At 51.0% G+C, this 20627-nt stretch overlaps 1 protein-coding gene and 1 long non-coding RNA gene across 2 annotated transcripts in view; both read left to right on the forward strand.

Moving 5' to 3' along the window:
- The first annotated feature begins 15747 nt into the window (after positions 1-15747).
- Positions 15748-18315, forward strand: LOC131481421 (uncharacterized). The gene is made up of 2 exons (XR_009246319.1): positions 15748-15803; positions 18091-18315. It is a non-coding gene; the product is annotated as an uncharacterized LOC131481421 (long non-coding RNA).
- Positions 18316-20036: 1721 nt separating this feature from the next.
- Positions 20037-20627, forward strand: part of POLN (DNA polymerase nu) — an 87620-nt gene continuing 87029 nt past the window's right edge. Inside the window, exons 1-2 of the mRNA XM_058670396.1 lie at positions 20037-20045; positions 20189-20370. Of these exons, the coding sequence (XP_058526379.1) occupies positions 20037-20045; positions 20189-20370 (191 nt within the window). The remainder of the gene's footprint in view (positions 20046-20188; positions 20371-20627) is intronic.

Here is a 20627-nt window from a genome sequence, read left to right on the forward strand (position 1 = left end):
TGCAAGGCGGATCTCCGCAGTGCTTTGACTGTAGTCTAACTTACACATTGTAAATGACTTTGAATCAGTTTTTCAGTGGAAATACTTCAATATTGAATTTAATATGGGTGAGGACTGTGGTATTTGGATAAATCAAAAATAGTTTTAAGAACTGGTACAAGTAATATGAAACGTCTCTTGAGCACCCCAGTTTAAATGTGACCCTGGTCAGTGTGATGTGAGGGTTATAAAGAACACCTTCCAGAATGTTCCCACCTGCGTTGGAACAAGAGATGTCAGCCTGGAAGCTGCCTATTTCAGATCGTCACAAACATCAGGAGATGGGCATGTCTAGGTGACAGAGGAGTACTTTTAACTTTTGTAACCCTTAAGCAAAATTTTTTAAAAATTTGCCAGCTATTATGTTAATGTGTTTTAAAATTTATATTCAGTGAACCTTGGTGTACAGTGAGTTTTGCAACAGTAAGGTTTGTCTGAGGCTCTGCTATCATTCTCACCTTGCTCACTTGTTTTCTCTTGGGATAGAGAATCAGTTTTTCTTTTCTCCAATAGGGAAGGATAATGTCACCTGGTTTCCTGGCGCTGAGCAGCAAGTTCTGCTGCAGTTAATGCCAGATATGTTACATGTGTGACCAAATACTGTGTTACTAGACTTGCATATTTGAGGGTTAATAACAGTCATGTTTTGAACTTCAGGAAGTACTTAAATACATTTCTTGCTTTGATATCGGTTAACTAGAAAATAAGTTCTTTATCTTTACAATGATAACCCTAACTGACCTTCCTATCCTGTTTATGATAGCAAATGACAGTCTTGGTGCTAAAGTTTTTCAAATAATTGTGTCTCTTATTTCGAAGTGTTGAGACATACCTATCTTGTGTTAATCTTGCATTTAGGGTTTGGTGAGCATGGAGAGCTGTGAGCCGTGTGTAGGCTTTGGTCTCAGTGAGCGCCCCCTCTCCAGCGTTGCTCAGAAGATCCTGGCGGCCATGCGTTCAGGTGGTTTAGTTGATGGTGACACAGGGGGAGACAGGACAAATAGTGAGTATTTTCACAAGTTTGTTGCTTTGCATTGTAGTTATTCGTAAGATTAAGAGTTGAAAGTGTCGTAGACATACGGCCAAGTTATTTCACAGAACTGGTGTTATGCAGGGAAGTTCTGTGCTTACAAATAAATGGGGTCCAGCTCTCGTCCCTTCATTCCCACTTTGCTGAAGGAGCTGCTGCTCACTAAAATTACATTCCCTTCACTCTTACTGTGTTAAAAATGTACAAGTCATCTTTGTTGCAAGCATTTCTGTGGAAGATCCCATGGACTACTGAGAGGAGAGAGCGTGCATGCTGCCTGTGAACCTCACACTTGGTCCTCAGGTGGTGAGACAGTGCAGTACTTGCTGTTGTGTGTGGTGAACTAAGCACTTCCACGGAAATGTCTGGGTCCTGCTGCTATCAGTGTGGCAGAATATTCCGTTAGGAAAGCAATTTTTGTGTTAAATCTGCAAGTCTGAGCCAATATTTATCATTTGTTTGTTTTCCTAGGGTTGGTTAGAAGTATGTGTGCTACAGTTGAGTGATTAGATTCAGATGAAGTAGTTGGAAAGACTTGCCAAATTTTTTTTCTAATTATTTTATTTTGATAATCTTTACATAATTGATTAGGACACAAATGGTCAAGGGCTACAGGAAAGTGGGTAAGACCATTGTTTCCACATTTTTTTTGTTTTCTGTATCTGGGATAAGGGGGCAGGTAAAGGGAGAAGCCCCTCCCAGCTTCCCACCCCATCCCAGCGTCCCCAACGTAGGGCACCCTCCGAGGGCACTGCTCAGGTGATTGTGACAGTTCTGAATTGCTGCCTGTCTCACCATTCCAAACACGATGCAATCTCTCCAGCATCCACTGGCTGACATCGTCCACCTTAGAGTCTCCATTTCCCCAGATTTCCTCTGCTAGTGCATGGCTGGGGTAGATGATCAGTTTGTTCTGTCCTCTGTGGTGGTGCCAGGTGTCCTCTGCAGGTTCGATGGCCCACCATATCCTCCATGTGCACCTGGATATGCTGTCCACTGCTCTGTCAGCTTCTGAGGAGGCTCAGCTTTGACACATGCACTGTATGGTCAGACCATGGAACCTGCACTTCTCTTCATGGTTGGGTTCTGTTGGAGGGATCCCCAAAGAAACTTTGAGGTGATCCTAGACCTGATTCTTGTGTGTGCATGCCAGTAGAGGGTCAAGCACAGTCCGTTGTCCCAATAAGCTTATGCACATGCTGGTGCCCTGTCTTCCACATGAACCAATGGGTGTTGCAGCCCAGCCTGATCCTGCCCACCACACCTTTGGCCCTCACGCAAACCAGTGGGAGCTGCAGCCTAGTCGGAGCAACCCACAATAACCCCCACCAGGCCGGCCCCCTGCCCTGGTTCCTGTGCTTGCCAGCATGTACACCAGACTGGTTCAGTGTGTCCCATATCCCATTCAGCTCTCATACATGCCAATAGGCATTGAAGCCTAGTTCAACCCAACCAACCCCACTGTCCAGCCCACACACGTGCCAGTGAGTGCCATTCCGTCCAGCCATGCCTGCCCCAGCCCTGGTTCTCATGCTCAGCAGTGGGAGTGGCAACCCAAGAGGGAGGTGCCCACTATTTCCCTACTGGGCCCACTCCCACTCCCGGATCATGCACTCTCCAGGTGGTTCTGCAGTTTAACTTGACAGAATTAGCCCCCAGTGCCAGCCTCTGCCAGCTGATGCTGCAGCAAAGGCCAGCCAACCCTCGCCCTCTCTGATTTAAGCCCAGCCTGGCTTTTGCTTGATGTAGCTCAGTTGTGACTTGCCAAATTCTGGCACAAAAGCTGTTATGATTTCTTGATTGATACAATAGTAGTTAACATTTCAATGTGCTTGTATTTGTTTTTTTATTCTGAAAGTCTGTTAAAGTTTTGGCTGTGGACCATGCATCTAGCTAATCATTTTATTTTAGGAGATATTAGTATCCTCACTATTTCCCCTAAGATAGGATTGTTTTCTAGGTACACAGTATTAAAAATAATTTCTGATGTATTTATTATGTACTTTAAAAAGTAATAGAGTTGTGTGATTTTGACAGAAGTGCAAACATACCTCCTTTGGAGACTGATGATGAAGGAATGTCTCCAGTAGAAGTGTTTGCTAACAAATTTGTGGTGATCAACTCATGTGAACTTCAGTCATACTTCTCAAATAGTGTATGAAAAATGCTTGTTTTTCTTAAGGTTATTGAGTAGATAATGGAGAAAATGCTGTTGTGATTCAGCTTTTTTTTTTTAATCACTGTGATGGAATCCCTGGGTCAGCTTCATCAAGGAGAGAGGCTTGTGTCTGTGTGTCTGCCTTGCTGGCAGAGTCCCGAGGCGGCCAGGGACTGTGTGCGTGCATGTGGTCTTTACAGAGCCTCCGGGATTCCATCATGGGGGGCATTCCAGCAGCCCAGTCTAATCGCTTTCTAATCACATTAACAAACTTTCCACCCCCACACTGAATAAAATACCCACTTTGATTGTATTAAGTGATTGCAATTAATTTATGATTTTCAGGTTTAATATTTGCAAGAGTTTGGGGACAAATCACGTTCAAGCTATAAGATAAGGTGTTTTCTTTTGAGATGTTGTAGAATTAGAAAAAATAGTGGTATTCTCATAGATTCTGTGCCCTCGCATCTGTCCACCATGGATCCCACCAGGTGACGGGGACCAGGGCCCTCCTCACGCCTGCGCACCATGGATCCCACCAGGTGACGGGGACCAGGGCCCTCCTCACGCCTGCCCACCATGGATCCCACCAGGTGTCGGGGACCAGGGCCCTCCTCACGCTTGCCCACCATGGATCCCACCAGGTGACGGGGACCAGGGCCCTCCTCACGTCTGCCCACCATGGATCCCACCAGGTGACAAGGTGATAGGTACACAAGTGTACACGCTTAAGCGCACGCGCGCACACTCACACATTTTTATTTGGAAAGGCGTATTTTACAGAAAGAGAAAGAGTCGCAGAGAGATCTTCCATCCTCTGGTTCATTTCCCAAATGGCTGGAATGGCCAGAGCCAAGCAGATCAGAAGCCAGGAGTCAGGGACTTCTTCCAGGGCTCCCACGCGGGTGCGAAGGACCCAAGGCTTTGGGCCTTCCTCCACTGCTTTCCCAGGCCACAGGCAGGGAGCTGGATGGGAAGTGGAGCAGATGGAATACAAGCTGGATCCCACATGAGAGGCTGACCAAACAGGTGAAGGATTAGCCTGGTAGTGTACCACTGCACCAGCCCCTAATTTTACTTTTTTAAGTATCTGAAAAATGTTCTGCTGTGTATATGTAACACATTTTTGAATTTATGTGTTGCCAGCCCACCAATGTTGACTCAGCTTCTTGGCTGTTGTGACAAGTGGCATAGATCTGTTAGCTGAGATGTCTCAGGATACATTTGCAGTAAAGCTTGGACTCTTGGGGTGGGCATGCAGCTCAGCAGTTAGGGCATGTCTTGGGATGCTTGCGGCCACTGGTAGAATGTCTGTCCATGTCCCAGATCCACTGAAAGGCAGATGTACAATGACAAGGAGAGACAAAGATTCTCTTTGCTGGTTCACTCTCCAAATGGCTGCGCCGATCTGATGCCAGGAGCCTCTTCCAGGGCTCCCACGCGGGTGCAGGGTCCCAAGCCTTTGGGCCATCCTCGACTGTTTTCCCAGGCCACAAGCAGGGAGCTGGATGGGAAGTGGAGCCGCCGGAATATGAACTGGTGCTCATATGGGGTCCTGGCGCGTTCCAGGTGAGGACTTTAGCCCCTAGGCCACAGCGCCAGGCCCAAGGCTTAGCTTTTTTTTTTTTTTTTTTAATTTATTTTATTTTATTGTATAGTTGTTGACAATCTTTACATAGTTAATTATGGTTAACAAAAAAAAAGGTTCAGGGGGTATAGGGAAGTGGGTAATACTATTATGTCCATATTGTTTCCATCGTGTATCTGAGGTAAAGGGGGATATTGAGGAAGAAGCCCTACCCGGTTTCCCGCCCACCCCAAGTCCCAGATGTGGGGCATGCTCTGAGATATGTGCTCAAGTGGTTTTAATAGTTCTCCAGTTATGAATCACTGCCAGTTTCGCTCGATGAGGTCATCCACTGATTGATAGGGTCCATCGTAAAGTCTCCGTTTGTCCCATATTTCGCTGCCAACATATAGCTGGTATGAATGATTGACCTGTTCTGTCTTCTGTCTTTTTTTGGTTAGCGTTCTGAGTCCAGCAGTTCGATAGGGGAGATCTCCAAAGAAACTTTGAGGTATTCCCAGACTAGATTCTTGTATGTTCTAGCAAGCACAGAGCCTGGCACAGAGCCTGGCACAGTCCATCACCCCGATCAGCTGGTGGTTTCAATTGCTGGGTTGGTTCTGTTTTCAGTCCCGAGTTGCACTGGAACCAATGGGTGTTGCAGTCCAGTCTGGTTCTGCCCAGCACATACTCGGCCCTTCAACCAGTGGGAGCTGCAGCCTAGTCGGGGCAACCCACAATAACCCCCACCAGGCCCGCCCCCTACCCTGGCTTGCCAGTATGTGTAGCAGTAGACCAGTCTGTCCCCCATCCCATTTGGCTCTTGTACTTGTCAATGGGTATTAAAGCTTAGTTCCATCTAACCAACTCAACCATCCAGCCCTCACGGATGTTGTTGAGTGCCTCTCTGTCTAGCCATCCCAGTCCCCATCCTAGTTTTCATGCCCTCCCGTGGGAGTAGTAACTCAAGAGGAGGGAACCCATTTTTTCCCTCCCGGGTCTCTCTCAATCCCGGTTGATGCACTCTTTGGGTGGTTCTGTGGTTTGACTTGACAGAATTAGCCCCCAGGGCCAGCTTCTGCCATCTGATGCTGTGGCTAAGCCCTTAACAACCCTCACCCACTCTAATTTATGCTTGCACCAGCAGGAATAATCAGCCCAGCCTGGCTTTTCCCTGATATAGTCCACATGCAGCGCACAAGTGTTGTAGCCCTGCTTAGTCTGGTCTGTCCCCATCCCAGCCCACGCTCTCCAGTGGGAGTAGCCATAGCTTAGCTTTTAACTCTAGTTCATATACGTTTAAGGTTTTTTCAGAGTTGGGTTCATCTGACTTGATTTTGTCAGTGTTTTGTGTGGAATGTTGTCCAACGGCCCCGGTCAGTACGGCCTGAGGCTCAGCTGCGCAGCCCCACATCTCATCTCAGCATCTTTAGGGATTACTGTTGTTCTGGCACACACTACTTGTTCTTACTTCTTGGAGCTTACATAAGTGTGGTGTTATTCAATAATGTAAACATAATTTGATAAGTACCACAAGGTAATGAAAATTTGAGAAGTAAAGATAAATATGTGTTAAAATTTGATTTGCCTTATTCCCACCAGCTAGTGGAAATGCTTGCAGTTGAGGGACAGAATCTTGAAACTAACCAAGCAGTGATTATATTCATTCTAGTCCGGAATCTAGTGACCAGCATTTTGCTTCTGTCAATTATACAAACCCTTCCCTTACACCAAGCCTGAGGGTTTAGACCCCAGCCGCGCCAGCCCAGGCCTCCTTGCTCCCGTGGCAGTTCTGATGTGGGTCTTTGCTCCGTTGCTGGAATTAGCATTTCATCTTTTTCCTCAGTTTGCGGATAACCCCTGCTCTGGAGTGATCAGGCTCCGACCTGCCCATTTAGTCTTTTCTTTTTTTAAAACAATGTTTATTTTGTTTACTTGAAAGGCAGTGCCACAGAGAGAGACGGAGAGGTCTTCCAGCCACCAATTCACTCCCCAGATGGCCGCAGTGGCCAGGGTTGCTCCCTTGCTGAAGCTGGGAGACAATTTCTTTTTTTTTTTTTTTTTTTTTTTTTTATTGGAAAGCCGGATATACAGAGAGGAGGAGAGACAGAAAGGAAGATCTTCCATCCGATGATTCACTCCCCAAGTGACCGCAACGGCCGGTGCTGTGCCGATCCGAAACCGGGAACCTGGAACTTCCTCCAGGTCTCCCACGCGGGTGCAGGGTCCCAATGCATTGGGCCGTCCTCAACTGCTTTCCCAGGCTACAAGCAGGGAGCTGGATGGGAAGTGGAGCTGCCGGGATTAGAACCGGCGCCCATATGGGATCCCGGGGCTTTCAAGGCGAGTACTTTAGCTGCTAGGCCACGCCGCTGGGCCCGGGAGACAATTTCTTCCACATCGCTGACTTGGCTGACGGCCCAGGCACTTGGGCCATCTTGAGGTGCTTTTCCAAGAAGCTGGTTCGGAAGTGGAGCCGCTGGGACTAGAACTGGTGCCCGCAGCAGGCAGCAGCTTTGCCCCCGTGGCCGCGGTGCTGGGCACCCACCCGTTTAACCCTAAGCCCACTGCTTTCTCTTTCCCGGTGTGGTCCATTCAGATTTGATTACGGTCTGCAAGCAGAGGCCGCCTGTTTCCATCCTGTATGTGTCCCGGCTGAGTGTTGAAATCGCTCTGTTCTCAGCTGACGCTGCGCTGGACGGAGCCTGGCGTTTGGCTGCTGTGGAGCTGCTGTGGGGCGGTGGGTAGTGAGGCTTGGGGCTGCTGACGGCAGGTACGCTGTGCTCTCCGCCGGTGCAGCCGCCCACGGGCTGGCCCACTGCTCCGACCAGCAGGAAGGAGGAGTTGGACTGTCGTAGACCAGTTGGCTTTAGAACGTTGTGGGAAATGGAATCAAAAGGGAAGTTGATTGTGGTGCAGAAGTGCAAGCTTCACACATACAAAGTGTCGTGCACTCATGGAAATGCAGTTGAAGAAAAAACATAGATTTTGAAGTTTTGCACTGTAAAAGAAACCTAACATTGAAGAAATTTTACAGGGACATTTTGAAGGACTCTTGTGGCATAAGCATTGTGCGTCTTTGAGAGAGGACTCTTGTTCGTAATACTTCAGGAAGAGAGAGAGAGCTGTTTTCAGTTGCTTTGCTCCCTAGATGCCCACAGAGGCCGGGAGCCAGGAGTTCAAGTCCATCTCCTGGGAGTGAGGCAGGAGCCCTTTGCTGAGGCCGATGCAGACGGCTCACCTGCGGGGCCAGATGCCTGCCCTGTCCTTATCCATGCACACGTGGCTTTGTATCAGCTGTGGGAGGTTTCATATTAACGTTGTCTGTTTAGGTGTCTTGGTTGCTGCTGCCTCCTCTCCCCCCCCCCCCCCCGCCGGGCTGACCTGTCAGGGAGTGCAGGAGCCCATCCAGTGAGGCGGCAGAGTGTTGAAGACGTTAGTAACAGTGGCATTGCTGTCAGCGAGTAAAGAGAACTTGGGACAATAGAATGATAAACGGACACAGGGCGCATTCTGTTGACCAAGGACCGAGGTTGGGGGACAGGCTTAGGGGGCCCCGCCCCGGTGGCTGTGAGGTGGACTGGCAGGTGGGAGCCGTTGGGAGGGAGCACTGAGCTCCGAGAGGGTGGCACTGCCTCTGGAACCTCAAGGGAGCTGCCCACTGTGTCAGTTGCAGTTTGCTGGAGAGCTGGCCAGGAGGCCTGCGAGATGTGTGGGGCAGGCTGACCAGCAGAAGCCGACCTCTGTCCCTCCCGCGCCCTCTGCTGGCCAAGGTTAGCATTGTGCCCTGTTGATCACGCCCTGGGGACATTTGCATGGCGGGCTCTGTAGTGTGAGGTGGTGGATGGATACCAGGAGGCTGCCCTGGAGGAGCTGCAGCACCCTGCCAGACCCCACTAAGGCAGGGCCTGGGAGAGTACTTGTGTGAGTGGGTCTGAAGGTGCTGCCTCGAGGCGGTTGGGACTGTGGCTGTGGAAGGGAGTGTATTATGATGTATCCCCAGGGACGGTGCTGATATGAAGTGAGAAAGGCCCTTGGTCCTTTGTAGGAGATAGTGAGGGAGGAATATTGGAACTAAGAGCCGCTAGGAGAAATGCTGGAACTGCCATGGTAAATTATGGAAGAGGAATAAAACCCTGTGAGCCCTGGTCCTGCATCTGTTTTATAAACTGATAACCAATCTGTCAAGCTAATTTATAATAATATGCTAATGCCTCCTTTTTTAGCATTCTAGTTGGTATAACTTTGTAATAGCTTTTAAACGACTTTTAAAAGCCCTTTTTAAAACAATATTAGGTTCACCAAAATAAACCAAAATGTTCTTATAAAAAAAAAAAAAACCTGTGAGCGCCAGACATCCTGTGATGTGTGTTACATACGACGGGACAGCTCAGCTGACGGCAGTGTTGTGCAGGAGCGTCTGCCGGACGCCCGGTCTACTGCCGGCAGAGCGGCGCAGAGCGCGGAATGGCAGCTTCACGGAGAATGCCACGGTGCTTGTCCTTTGAGTTCAGGGCTGGTGACAGGTGGCAGCAGGGAGAGGATCCTGACATGAAGCAGCGGATGCCTCAGGAGCCAGGTGGCCACAGCTCAGAACAGCTATGGGGAGGTCAGGTCCTGAGAGCAAGGATCGTGTGTTACTTCTGCACGCACTCCCCAAGAGGGACCCGTGGCCATGTTATACGGCTTGTACAGGGAAAGGGAACATGCTTACGCCTTCAGGGCCGTGGACGTCGATGCTGGAGACCTGGAGTATCATGCTCTCTTCTGTTGGAGTCAGGGCTTGGGGACCCAGTGGTCCTGTGCAGTGTGGCTCCACGGGAGCTGGTCTTTCCGCCAACACCCACGGCAGGAGACCGCAGCTGCATCCAGGTGGTTCGCATGAGTGGCAGAAACCACCATCCCCTGCTTCCCAGACACGTTAGTGGGGAGCTGGGGTGTAAACTGGCACTCTGGATGTGGGTACCTCACGTGGTGCCCCAGTGCCACCTCAGCTTGGGAGTTTGAGGAGTGGATGAATATTGCTCCAACCCAGAGGAGAGATCTTCAGGAAGTTCATGCGTACCACGGAAAGCTGTGCTGGGCTTTCAACACTGTTTTTGCACTAGGATAAACCCATTGTTATAACATGGTCTAGTTTGAAGTGTTAAGAAGGATATTTGTCTGAAAAGTGTCTTTCTGAGCAGCATGCTTTCTGCTGAATCTGAAGCAAAAACACATCCAATTGATTGTAAAACCTGAGTGCAAGAATGCTTTACGAAAAGTTAGGGAGACAGTTCTCCCAAAGAAGTCAGTTTATGCAAGAGCAATGCGTTGAGGAGGTGACGAGATTCTATTGCGGATGAGGCCCACAGTGGCACACTGTGCCCTCTGGTTTGTGAGAAGACAAGCTTGTTTGTGCCCCGGTTGAAGAGGACCGATGACTAACAGTGGACATAGAACCCAACGCTGTGGCCACGTTCCCTTTCCTTCGTTTCTACCAGGAGCTTCTTCTAGGTCTCCCCATGGGTGGAGAGGCCCATGTCGTGGGGCCATCCTCTGCTGCTTTCCCAGGCACATCAGCACGGAGCTGATCAACAGTGGAGCAGGTGGGATTGAGCTGGCACCGTGTGCATGCTGCTGTGGTGTGCGGTGGCACCTACTGTTGCCATTTTAGTTGGTTCTGCTTAGGCAGTCATTGATAAGTTGGAGTACAGCAACATTCCTGCTCAGCTGGATGCCAGGCTGCTGTGCCTGGATTATCTGACGAGAAGATGAGAGTTTGCACTAAGAGTTCTGAGCTCCTGAAGTGTCTCTGATGGTGTGTCCTGCAGGCAGCGTGCTCACGAGCACCGCGGCTGCGGAGAGGGAGAGGTGGTCCCGTGAGTGTGCAGATCGCAGCAGCGGCTCTGGACGCCTTGTTTCAGCGCCACTGTGGTGTTTGCTTGTTGGCTTCCTGAGGTCAGAGAACAAGAGCGTCTGTTTATGCGGGGAGGGACTTGAACAGCCAGCCTCAGTGTGAGCGGAGGTCACCTGGAGAAGATTCTCTGGGAAGTCCTTCCCCACCCCGAGAGGGCTCCTGGTCGTTCCTTTGTGCACATCTTGGCAGAGTTCTCATGAAGGTGACTGGGCTTCCGTGCTGCAGCCCTGACTTGGCTCATTTGATTCCCTTTGTTTCCTGGCTTCAAAAAATCTTCCAAGGACACCAGAAAAATTGCATTGGTGTGGTTAACTTCCCAAGACCCTTGGTTTCTTTCTTTAAGTGATTTATTTGTGTATTTGAAAGACACAGTTACAGCCAAAAAGAAGGGGAGGCAAAGGTCTTCTGTCCTCTGCTTCACTCTCCAGATGGACGCAGTGGCTGAAGCTGGGCCAGGCCAGCCAGGAGCTTCAGGGATTCCCACACGAGTCCAGGGTCCCAGGACGTGGGCCACCCCTCACTGTTCTCCCAGATACACTCACAGGGAGCTGGATTGGAAGAGGAGCAGCCAGGACTCAGTATCCATGTGGGATGCCAGCGCAGTGGGCAGCATCGCCACCTGGTGTGCTGCAGCACGGCTCCCTCCCCCGCAGAGTCCCCAGTGTCACTGTCTGGGGACCTAGGGTTAGAGAGTTGGCATGTTTAGGTTTTACCTTGTAGTTGTGTTTTCTCATGAACCCTTTGAAGCTCTGCTATAGAGGCTATGACATTCTAAGGGACCAGAAAAGCCCTAGACCCAGGACAACACCGTGTTGGAGGCACAGGCCAGGCTGAGAGCAAGTGTCCGAGCTGCCTGATCCGAGGATGTCAGAAATGTCACGTGACGTTCGTGAGATCCTAGGAATGGCCTGTAGCAAACAGTAAAAGCAGGCCAGAAGGCTCCACCAAGCTCCCTGAAGAGGTAGCCAGGCCCCCACGGATCAGCAATACTAGGTTGGTACGTTTTATGGGGAGGGGACCAACAGTACTGGGCTGGCATGTTTTATGGGGAGGGGACCAACAGTACTGGGTTGGCATGTTTTATGGGGAGGGGACCAACAGTACTGGGCTGGCATGTTTTATGGGGAGGGGACCAACAGTACTGGGTTGGCATGTTTTATGGGGAGGGGACCAACAGTACTGGGCTGGCATGTTTTATGGGGAGGGGACCAACAGTACTGGGTTGGCATGTTTTATGGGGAGGGGACCAACAGTACTGGGCTGGCATGTTTTATGGGGAGGGGACCAACAGTACTGGGTTGGCATGTTTTATGGGGAGGGGACCAACAGTACTGGGTTGGCATGTTTTATGGGGAGGGGACCAGCAACAAAAGAGAAGCAAGGTCATGTTGGTGTAAGATGGGTTAGGTCAGTAGGTGACACGGCTGTGGATGTACCACAACCTGATGCAGGAAGCCCGGGAAGGCTGCTGGGGGGAATCCAGTGGTAAAGCTTGGGGTGGTACACTTGACCACCCATTTTGTGTGGACAAAACAATCTGGACTACTGAGCAGTGGGGAGTAGCTTGACTGGTTAACCAGGGACCTGGAATGAAAAACATGGAAGAGTCGACACCAGGCATTGTTGGAACAAGGCATGCGATGGCCCTGTGGAAGGTATGTGAAGTTCATACATGCCACTCAACATCTACCCCCGAGGAGGTGGCCACGAGCCGTGAGGTCAGGGACTTGTCCTGACCTGTAACCCTGGGCTGCAGTGACCACGAGGCTGAGCCCAGCTGAAACCAAATGCCAGGCCGTCAGTAGCGGTCATTCTTGGGAAGTGGACAGTGGTAAACTCCTGTGCCCTGGAAGGTGAGGTGGTGTATGTGGATTGATGCATGTGCCAGGCCTGTCCTGCTCGCAGGGTCTCAGCCCTGTCTGCCAGGATTGGCAGTCCTTGGTCCACTGAAACAGGACACACCAAGAAGCCAGGAGCCTAGGGCAGTATGGTCTGTGGAAGAGATACAGTGTAGTCTGGGCAGGACAGCAGGCAGGTGTGAGAGCCAGAAGGCAGGGGTCATCACTTTTCATAGACTCCATTCACAGAGCCCTGCCAGTTAAAGGCTCCCAGAGGGACTCCCTTCCCTTGGGCTCCCAGGGGGACCCCCTTCCCCTGGGCTCCCAGAGTGACTCCCTTCCCCTGGGCACCGGGAGAGTACTGTTGACTTTCATGCTGTGGCTGCCAGCTGGTCATTCAGGTTTCCCTGGACCGAGAGTTTGGCAGACAGTGAATATGGTGCCCATCCTCTGGGTGTTGGCTCTGGGCTTCAGAAGGTGGGACAGCTGTGAGCAGCGGAGAAGCACTCAGGCGATGCGATGCTCACCCCGTCCCCCTCTTCCCCACACCAAGTCTGAGAGCAGAGTCAAGGGGCGTGGCCACCGAGGGACAGGGTTGAGGGTGTGGGCGGCTCTGTCAGGTAAGCTGTGTGTGCCAGCGCAGGTGCCAAGTGAGGGTGAGGGGCTGGATGGGTGGGTGGTGGAGCGGGAGAATGGTCTGTCGCCTTGAGGCCAGCGTGGTGACAAGGTGTGGTTCTTCAGCCTTGCCGCCCCTGGGGTGTGTGTGAAGCAGGGGCTGTGGACAGTCGTGAGCTCGGGAGTGCAGAGGGGACAACCCTTCCCGGTGACTGTTCCCACAGAGCCAGCAGTCCAGTGACCGCCGTGACGACCAAGGGACATGTGTGCAGGTCCAGAACCAGAGCCAAGAGGCCTTCTGTTACTATGCTGATTCATTCCCAAATTGCCCACAATGGCCAGGAGCCAGGAACTCAATCTCATTGTCCTATGTGAGTGTCAGGGACCCGACTGCTTGGGGCCGTCCCCTGCCACCTCCCAGGGTGCACCTTAGCAAGAGGCTAGAGCCCAGGCACACCAGTGTGGGGCACAGTTGTCACCGGGACGTCTTCACCTCTCTCCCAAAGAATCGCTGCCTGGGGGACCAGCCCTTTACTCCTGTGCACGTGTAATGCCTTCACGTATATGCATGCAGAGTTGTGCTCGGGTTTCTGAAAAGTGAGGTCATTGTTTTCAGGCAGCTGATACAGCCAAGTCATCCTTTTTAATGGCCCTGCATTTTGTGATGTTGTTACGTAGTTTATCCATCCATTTCCCTGTAGGTTGATAGCTACAGGGCAGTACCTGTAACTTGCTCAGGTTTCTAGGTGACAGCTGAGTTCTGTTAGAAGGCCGTGTCATTTCAACTGAGGTTTACTTTCCCATGCATTTGCACAAGGACCACACACACCTACGCTGACGCCTGACACAGGCTGCTGCAGATATGCCCAGAGGCCCGTCCGGGCTTCCGGGGGTCCCTCCTCAGCTCCCAGGTGCAGTCCCAGAGGCCGGCAGCAGCTTGTGGAGTCCTGGAGTGTGTGAGCTAGCACAGCTATGAGCTCTGCAGGCCCAGGCTCCTGTGGAACCAGAGTCGCAGCTGCGGTCTGTCACTGTCCGGGATGGCGACAGCTGCAGCTCTCGCTGCCCCGGCTCGCATTGTTGAGTTTCATGTCTTGTTTCTTTGCCTTTTGGATTTGATGTTTTGCGTGTTGCCTCTTCCTATCCTTTGTTTATTTTTCTGTTGAATTTTTTGTCTTTTCTTGTCAAAATATAAGGTCTGTTGTATAATATAGATGTGGGCCTTTTTGTGTTTGTTCTAAGTCGTTTTCCCAGTGTGGTGTTTGTCGACTGCTGTGTGAGTCAGCTCTCTGTCTTCTTCCCTGAGTTAATGTACTTTCCTTGTTGCGCGTGGAGTTCTCAGGAGACCTGCCATCAGTTTCTGCATTATCCTCTTCTAGATCATTTTTGTCTATTCTTGTTCAAATCACATTGATTTGGTTACAGTTTCATAGTCTTTTCATTATCTAGCAAGGCACTTTTTTCTAAGTTACCTTTCTTGTCTATTTTCATAAATTTTGTACTGCACGTGTACTTTGAGAAGCATTGAGTTTTTTTTAAATTGAAAGGCAGATGTACAGAGGAGAGAGAGAGAGAGAGACTGAAGGACATCTCTCACCTGCTGGTTCACTGCCCAGATGGTCACAGTGGCCAGAGCTGGCAGGTCCAAGGCCAGGAGCTGGGAGCTGCTCCCATGTCTTCCAAGCGTCTGAGCCATCCTCTGTAGCTGTTCTCAGTACATTAGCAGAATGCCGAATCCAAGTGAGCGGCTGGGACAAGAGCGCCCATGCCAGAGGTTAAGAACAGAGAGCCAAGTCATAACGCGTCAGGTTCAGGTCTGGTCTGTTAGTCACTCTGTGATCTAACACAAGTTCACTTCTGGTCTGTTGGTCACTGTGTGATGAATAGTTTTTATAAATTATGTTCTATAGAATCTCTAATAGTTCTATTACAATATTACTCAGTTTAAGAATTTCCCCAAACCGTTAATAATTAACAAGACTTCTACAAAAAGCATTGACTTTGGGTTTTCAGAATCAAGGCCCAATGTGGTGGTCTAGCAGCTAAACTCCTTGCCTTGAACACACCAGGATCTCATGGGCACCGGTTCTAATCTCAGCAGCTTCACTTCCCATCCTGCCTGTGGCCTGGGAAAGCAGTGGAGGACGGCCCAAAGCCTTGGGACCCTGCACCTGCGTGGGAGACCCAGAAGAGGCTCCTGGCTCCCGGCTTCAGATCAGTGCAGCTCCGGCTGTTGCAGCCACTTGGGGAATGAGCCATCGCACAGAAGATCTTCCTCTCTGTTTCTCCTCCTCTCTGTATATCTGACTTTCTAATAAAAATAAATACATCTTTAAAGAAAAAAGTGTTCACATGAATCAAGTGTTCTAACATAAGTGATTTTATTAAGGTTTTAGTAGTCACATAGATTTGCCTCTAGTTAACATACTTTACATTAATCATGCAATGTAATAAACATTTTGGTTGTGAATTTTAATTTTGTTAAATAGTGAATAAATAGCATGATTTTGGAGGTTATTTGCTAACTGTGTAACAGATTGCCATGTTTTCTTACTTCCTTGTGTTTCTTTGTTGTTAAAGCTGTAGAAGTGAACAACCAGCCCAGTGTTGAGTGCTCAGGCCTCCGTGTAGGTGGAAAGAAAGAGTCGCCCGAGCAGAAGGTAACCGTCACAGAGGAGCCCAATGCTTGGCCAGTGGCTGGCATCACCCAGTTAGCACTGTGCCAGTGTCCTGCCATTATTCTCATGTTTAGTAACGGCGTCCTGGCCCTTAGCAACTCAGTTTGGTTTGGATGGGGCAGGGAGGCAGAGGAGTACCATAGGTCTGTATGGCAATGTGTGCTGTTCTGGGTGCCATGGCAGCAGCCTGCTGGGAGTGCTCTGGGAGCAACGGGAGGGGGGTCTGGGACTTGTGTGTGGAGCATGAAGACTGTCTGAGCTGAGATGTGTGGGACCATCAGGAGTCAGCCTGAGGGCCGGTGTGGAGCGGGTGGGACGTCCAGCGTGGTTTGCTTTAAGAGGAAGAACCTGGTGGGAGTTCAGAAAGGCACGGTGTAAAGTTGACAGCGGCTGGGTTTTGTGGTCTGGACTGGGCAGCGGAGGAGGGAGGTCAGAAGGCAGAGGTGGACTGTGGGGCCAGCCCCCCGACTGAGCGCTCCCCGAGACTCCGGGGTAGACTATGGGGCCAGCCCCCCGACTGAGCGCTCCCTGAGACTCCGGGGTAGACTGTGGGGCCAGCCCCCCGACTGAGCGCTCCCCGAGACTCCGGGGTAGACTGTGGGGCCAGCCCCCCGACTGAGCGCTCCCTGAGACTCCGGGGTGGACAGTGAGAGGACCTGTGGACGTCACAGAGGGAGGGGCATTCCTCGCTCCTCTGGGAACAAACGGAAGGAACTCCCCTCGCTCTGAAGGTTTGCTCCTTGATTTCTAAGGCAGAGGGCTTCAAGCGTTTATGTTTTCTTTCTTGCTGCCTTATGCCTCCTGATATAAAGGTGAAATTTCAAATATTCATCCTAGAAAAATTTTCAAAATAACTTATTTATTTTTATTGGAAAAGCAGATTTACAAAGACAGAAAAATTTTCTATTGGGCTCACTCCCCAAATGCCACAGCAGTAGAATTGGGCCAGGCTGAAAGTGGGAACCTGAAATTCTTTTTTTTTTAAAGATTTATTTATTTTTATTAGAAAGTCAATATTACAGAGAGGAGGAGAGACAGAGAGGAAGATCTTCTGTCCGATGATTCACTCCCCAAGTGAACACAGCAGCCAGTGCTGCTTCGCTGAAGCCGAGAACCGAGAACCTCTGCCAGGTCTACCACACGGGTGCAGGGTCCCAAAGCTTTGGGCCGTCCTCGACTGCTTTCCCAGGCCACAAGCAGGGAGCTAGATGGGAAGTGGAGTTGCTGGGATTAGAACTGGCGCCCATATGGGATCCTGGCGTGTTCAAGGCGAGGACTTTATTTTTATTATTTTTTTAAAGATTGATTTATTTTTATTGCACAGTCAGATATACAGAGAGGGGGAGAGACAGAGAGGAAGATCTTCCATTCGATGATTCACTCCCCAAGTGAGCGCAATGGCCGGTGCTGTGCCAATCCAAAGCCAGGAGCCTCGTCTGGGTCTCCCACGCGGGTGTAGGGTCCCAGGGCTTTGGGCCGTCCTCGACTGCCCTCCCAGGCCACAGGCAGGGAGCTGGATGGGAAGTGGAGCAGCCGGGATTGGAACTGGTGCTCATGTGGGATCCCAGCACGTTCAAGGCGAGGACTTTAGGTGCTAGGCCATGGCGCCGGGCCCGGGAACCCGAAATTCTACCTTGGTCTCCTACGTGGGCACCTGGGCTCACCTGTGCTAGCATGAACCGGGGGCTGGAATAGGGGCAGATCAGCTGAAACGCCAGTGTGGGGTGCCCACGGGGCATACAGCTGCGCCCTAATGTTGGCCCAAGAGAAGCCTGCTCTAGGCATGGCTCAGATATGGCTGGGAGACGTCACTTCTTTGGAGGACCCCTGCATGACCTTTACAGTTGGTTGGGGTTGGTGTGTGGGACACCAGGTAAGCCCCTTCCTGTGACACTGGCGTGTCTGAGTTGGGTCTGCCCTGGCTCCCGCCACCTCCCACCAGCTGCTGCACACAGGATGGCCCTGGCGCCGGGGCTCCTGCTAACAGGAGGTGGCCCTCGTACCTGAGCTGCTTCCAACCATGAGGGAAACCAGAGGACACCCACCCCTGATCCTGGGTCCAGCCTGGTCCAGCCTGGCTGCTGTGGCTGTGGATGCAAGGTCTCTTAGTCTTTCTCCCCCCCTCTCTAATGCCTTTCAAATAAATAAAAAATAATTATTTGAGGAAAAAAGTTTGATCCTAGTGAGTGAAAGCTGGTGTCTCCACGTTCACGGATCACACTGTTTAATTTACATGTCTGCCTTCTGAGTCTTCTCCTCTTCTCTGCAGAATCCCTGCTCTTTGGCAGGCCGGACTGCAGGGAGTCCCCAGGAGCTCTCTGCCCAGTCCTCCAGTATCTGGCTGACAGAGCAGCTGTCCACGGATCGGCCACAGAAGAGCGGCCACTCCCCTGCGCTCTCCAGGTGTCTACTTAGACGGTGGAGTCCAGAGGCTTCCGCCCTGCAGGACACGGAGTGGACACAAAGGTGTTTGCTAACAGGCAATGGAAGTAAGGAGAGTAAGACTGCGGCTCTTAAAAGGAAACACGGTGCAGGTAATAATTCCTCGGAGGGAGCACAGAAGCAGACGGTGCTGGACGGAGGTGTGGACGAGTTTGAAACCCAGCCGGACGCAGGGGCCTCAGGGGCCCGTGAAGGAGACCTTCGTGATACTAGGTACTTGGATGACTGGACCAGAAAACAGCTGCTCAGAAAGCTCCGACAGGCAGCAGCCCTGGTGGCCACTCTGCTGTATCAGGATGGTTCCACACAGCTCAGGGCTGACCAGGTCAGTCACTGGGTTTTGGTGTTGTCTGGCACAATAAAAGAAGTACATTGTGCTGGTATCTGACTTTTCAAAAGTTATTTTTTCCTAACCTTTTAAAGTTTTTTTTTTTTAATTGGAAAGCCAGATTTACAGAGAGAAGGAGAGAAAGAGCTTGCGTCCACTGGTTCACTCCCCAAATGGGCATAACAGCTGGAGCTGAGCCCATCCGAAGCCAGGAGCCAGGAGCTTCTTCCAGGTCTCCCAAGCAGGTGCAGGGTCCCAAGGCCTTGGACCGTCCTCGACTGCCTTCCCAGGCTTCCAGCAGGGAGCTGGATGGGAAGTGGAGCGGCCGGGCATGGAACAGTGTCTATATAGGTTCCCGGCACTTGAGGGGAGGATTAGCCAGTTGAGTCGTTACACTGGGCCCTGACGTCACCTGTGTGTTTGTGAGCTGGGAAGGCTGGGGAGAGAGGCTGCCTGTCTGCAGGCTCGTCCTCCAGAAGCCATGGTGAGTATGGTCGGTCTGTTACGTTTTACATCTGGTTTGCCTCATCAGCATATCATAGTCTTCAGCAGAGTGGCACATGTTGTGTTGATTTAAAGCAGAATATTATGTATATGATATGTTTAAAGAAACTCTCATTTTAGGGGCCAGTGCTGTTGGCACAGCAGCACTGTACCCAGTGTGAACCCAGGTTCAATTCCCGGCTACTCCACTTCTGATCCAGATTCCTACTGATGGCCTGGGAAAGTGGCCCCAGTGCTTGAGCTTTGGCCCCCGTGGGGACACAGCTGGAGCCCCTGGCTCCGTTGTTGGCATTGTGGCCACTTGGGGAGGTGATAACTCTCTAGAATGTGTGTTTTTTTGTTTTTTAAGATTTATTTTATTTCTATTGGAAAGTCAGATATACAGAGAGGAGGAGATACAGAGAGAGAGGAAGATTTTCCGTTCAATGATTCACTCCCCAAGTGGCCGCAACGGCCGGTGCTACGCCGATCTGAAGCCAGGATCCAGGAGCTTCTTCCTGGTCTCCCATGTGGGTACAGGGTCCCCAGGCTTTGGGCCGTCCTCCACTGTCTTCCCAGGCCACAGGCAGGGAGCTGGATGGGAAGTGGAGCTGCCGGGATTGGAACCGGCGGCCATATGGGATCCTGGCGCGTATAAGGTGAGGACTTCAGCCACTGGACCACACTGCTGGGCCCTAGAATGTGTTTTAAAAATTTAATTTTCACATGCTTATTTTTAGTATGTACTTGTAAAAATACATTTGATTTTTAGTTTTTGCATTTTGATCTGTCCTTGCTAACACTTTCCTTGCAGTATTTTTGAAGACTCCTTCAGCTTTTCTCTAGAGACAGTCCTGTTTTCTGCACCAGGGACAAGAATGCCGCCTTTCCGACCCACTTGCTTCCCTTGTTTCTGTCGGGCCGGCTCAGACCTCAGTTACGGGGAACGTGTTAGGGGCCGGATGTGGAAAGTGCGGTCGTGATGCCTGGAACAGCTGTGTGTTTACTAGCCATTTCTAGGTCTTCTCTCTGCTTTATAAGAAAGTGTGGTGTGTCTCCCTCAGGATGTCGTTGTCCCTGTTTGATGTTGATCTTACTTGCTTTCTGCTTGCAGGCTCTCCTGTCCTCTGTCAAAGGAATCGTGGTGTTCCTGAAGGGCCAGGAGCGAGGCAGCCACTCCCCTGTAGCCACCACAGCCTTGAGGGGCGTGCTGGAGGACGGCTGGTGCGTGTACCTACACACAGCGCCTGCTCCTGCTGGGGGCCGGGAGCGGGAGGCGCAGCTGCAGTTCGCCAGGTGAGAAGTCTGTGCTGGTTCCCCAACACCCTGCATAGGTGCTGCGCTTGTCCCAAGCCCCCAGCTCGGGATGCACTATTCAGGGCTTCAAGTTTGGTCTGAAATGAAATGGCTCTAAATGTCAGGAACCTACCGCCAAGCCACTCTTCTCCCAAGAGCCTCTGGACTGGAGGCTGCATTCCTTCTTGGAATCCACTTGAGGATGACACGCTGAGAACACCATCCCAGGCCCTGCAATGGCCAGGATCCCAGCTGGG

Source organism: Ochotona princeps, chromosome 11 (genome assembly GCF_030435755.1).
Source record: "Ochotona princeps isolate mOchPri1 chromosome 11, mOchPri1.hap1, whole genome shotgun sequence".
NCBI classification, from domain to species: Eukaryota; Metazoa; Chordata; class Mammalia; order Lagomorpha; family Ochotonidae; genus Ochotona; species Ochotona princeps.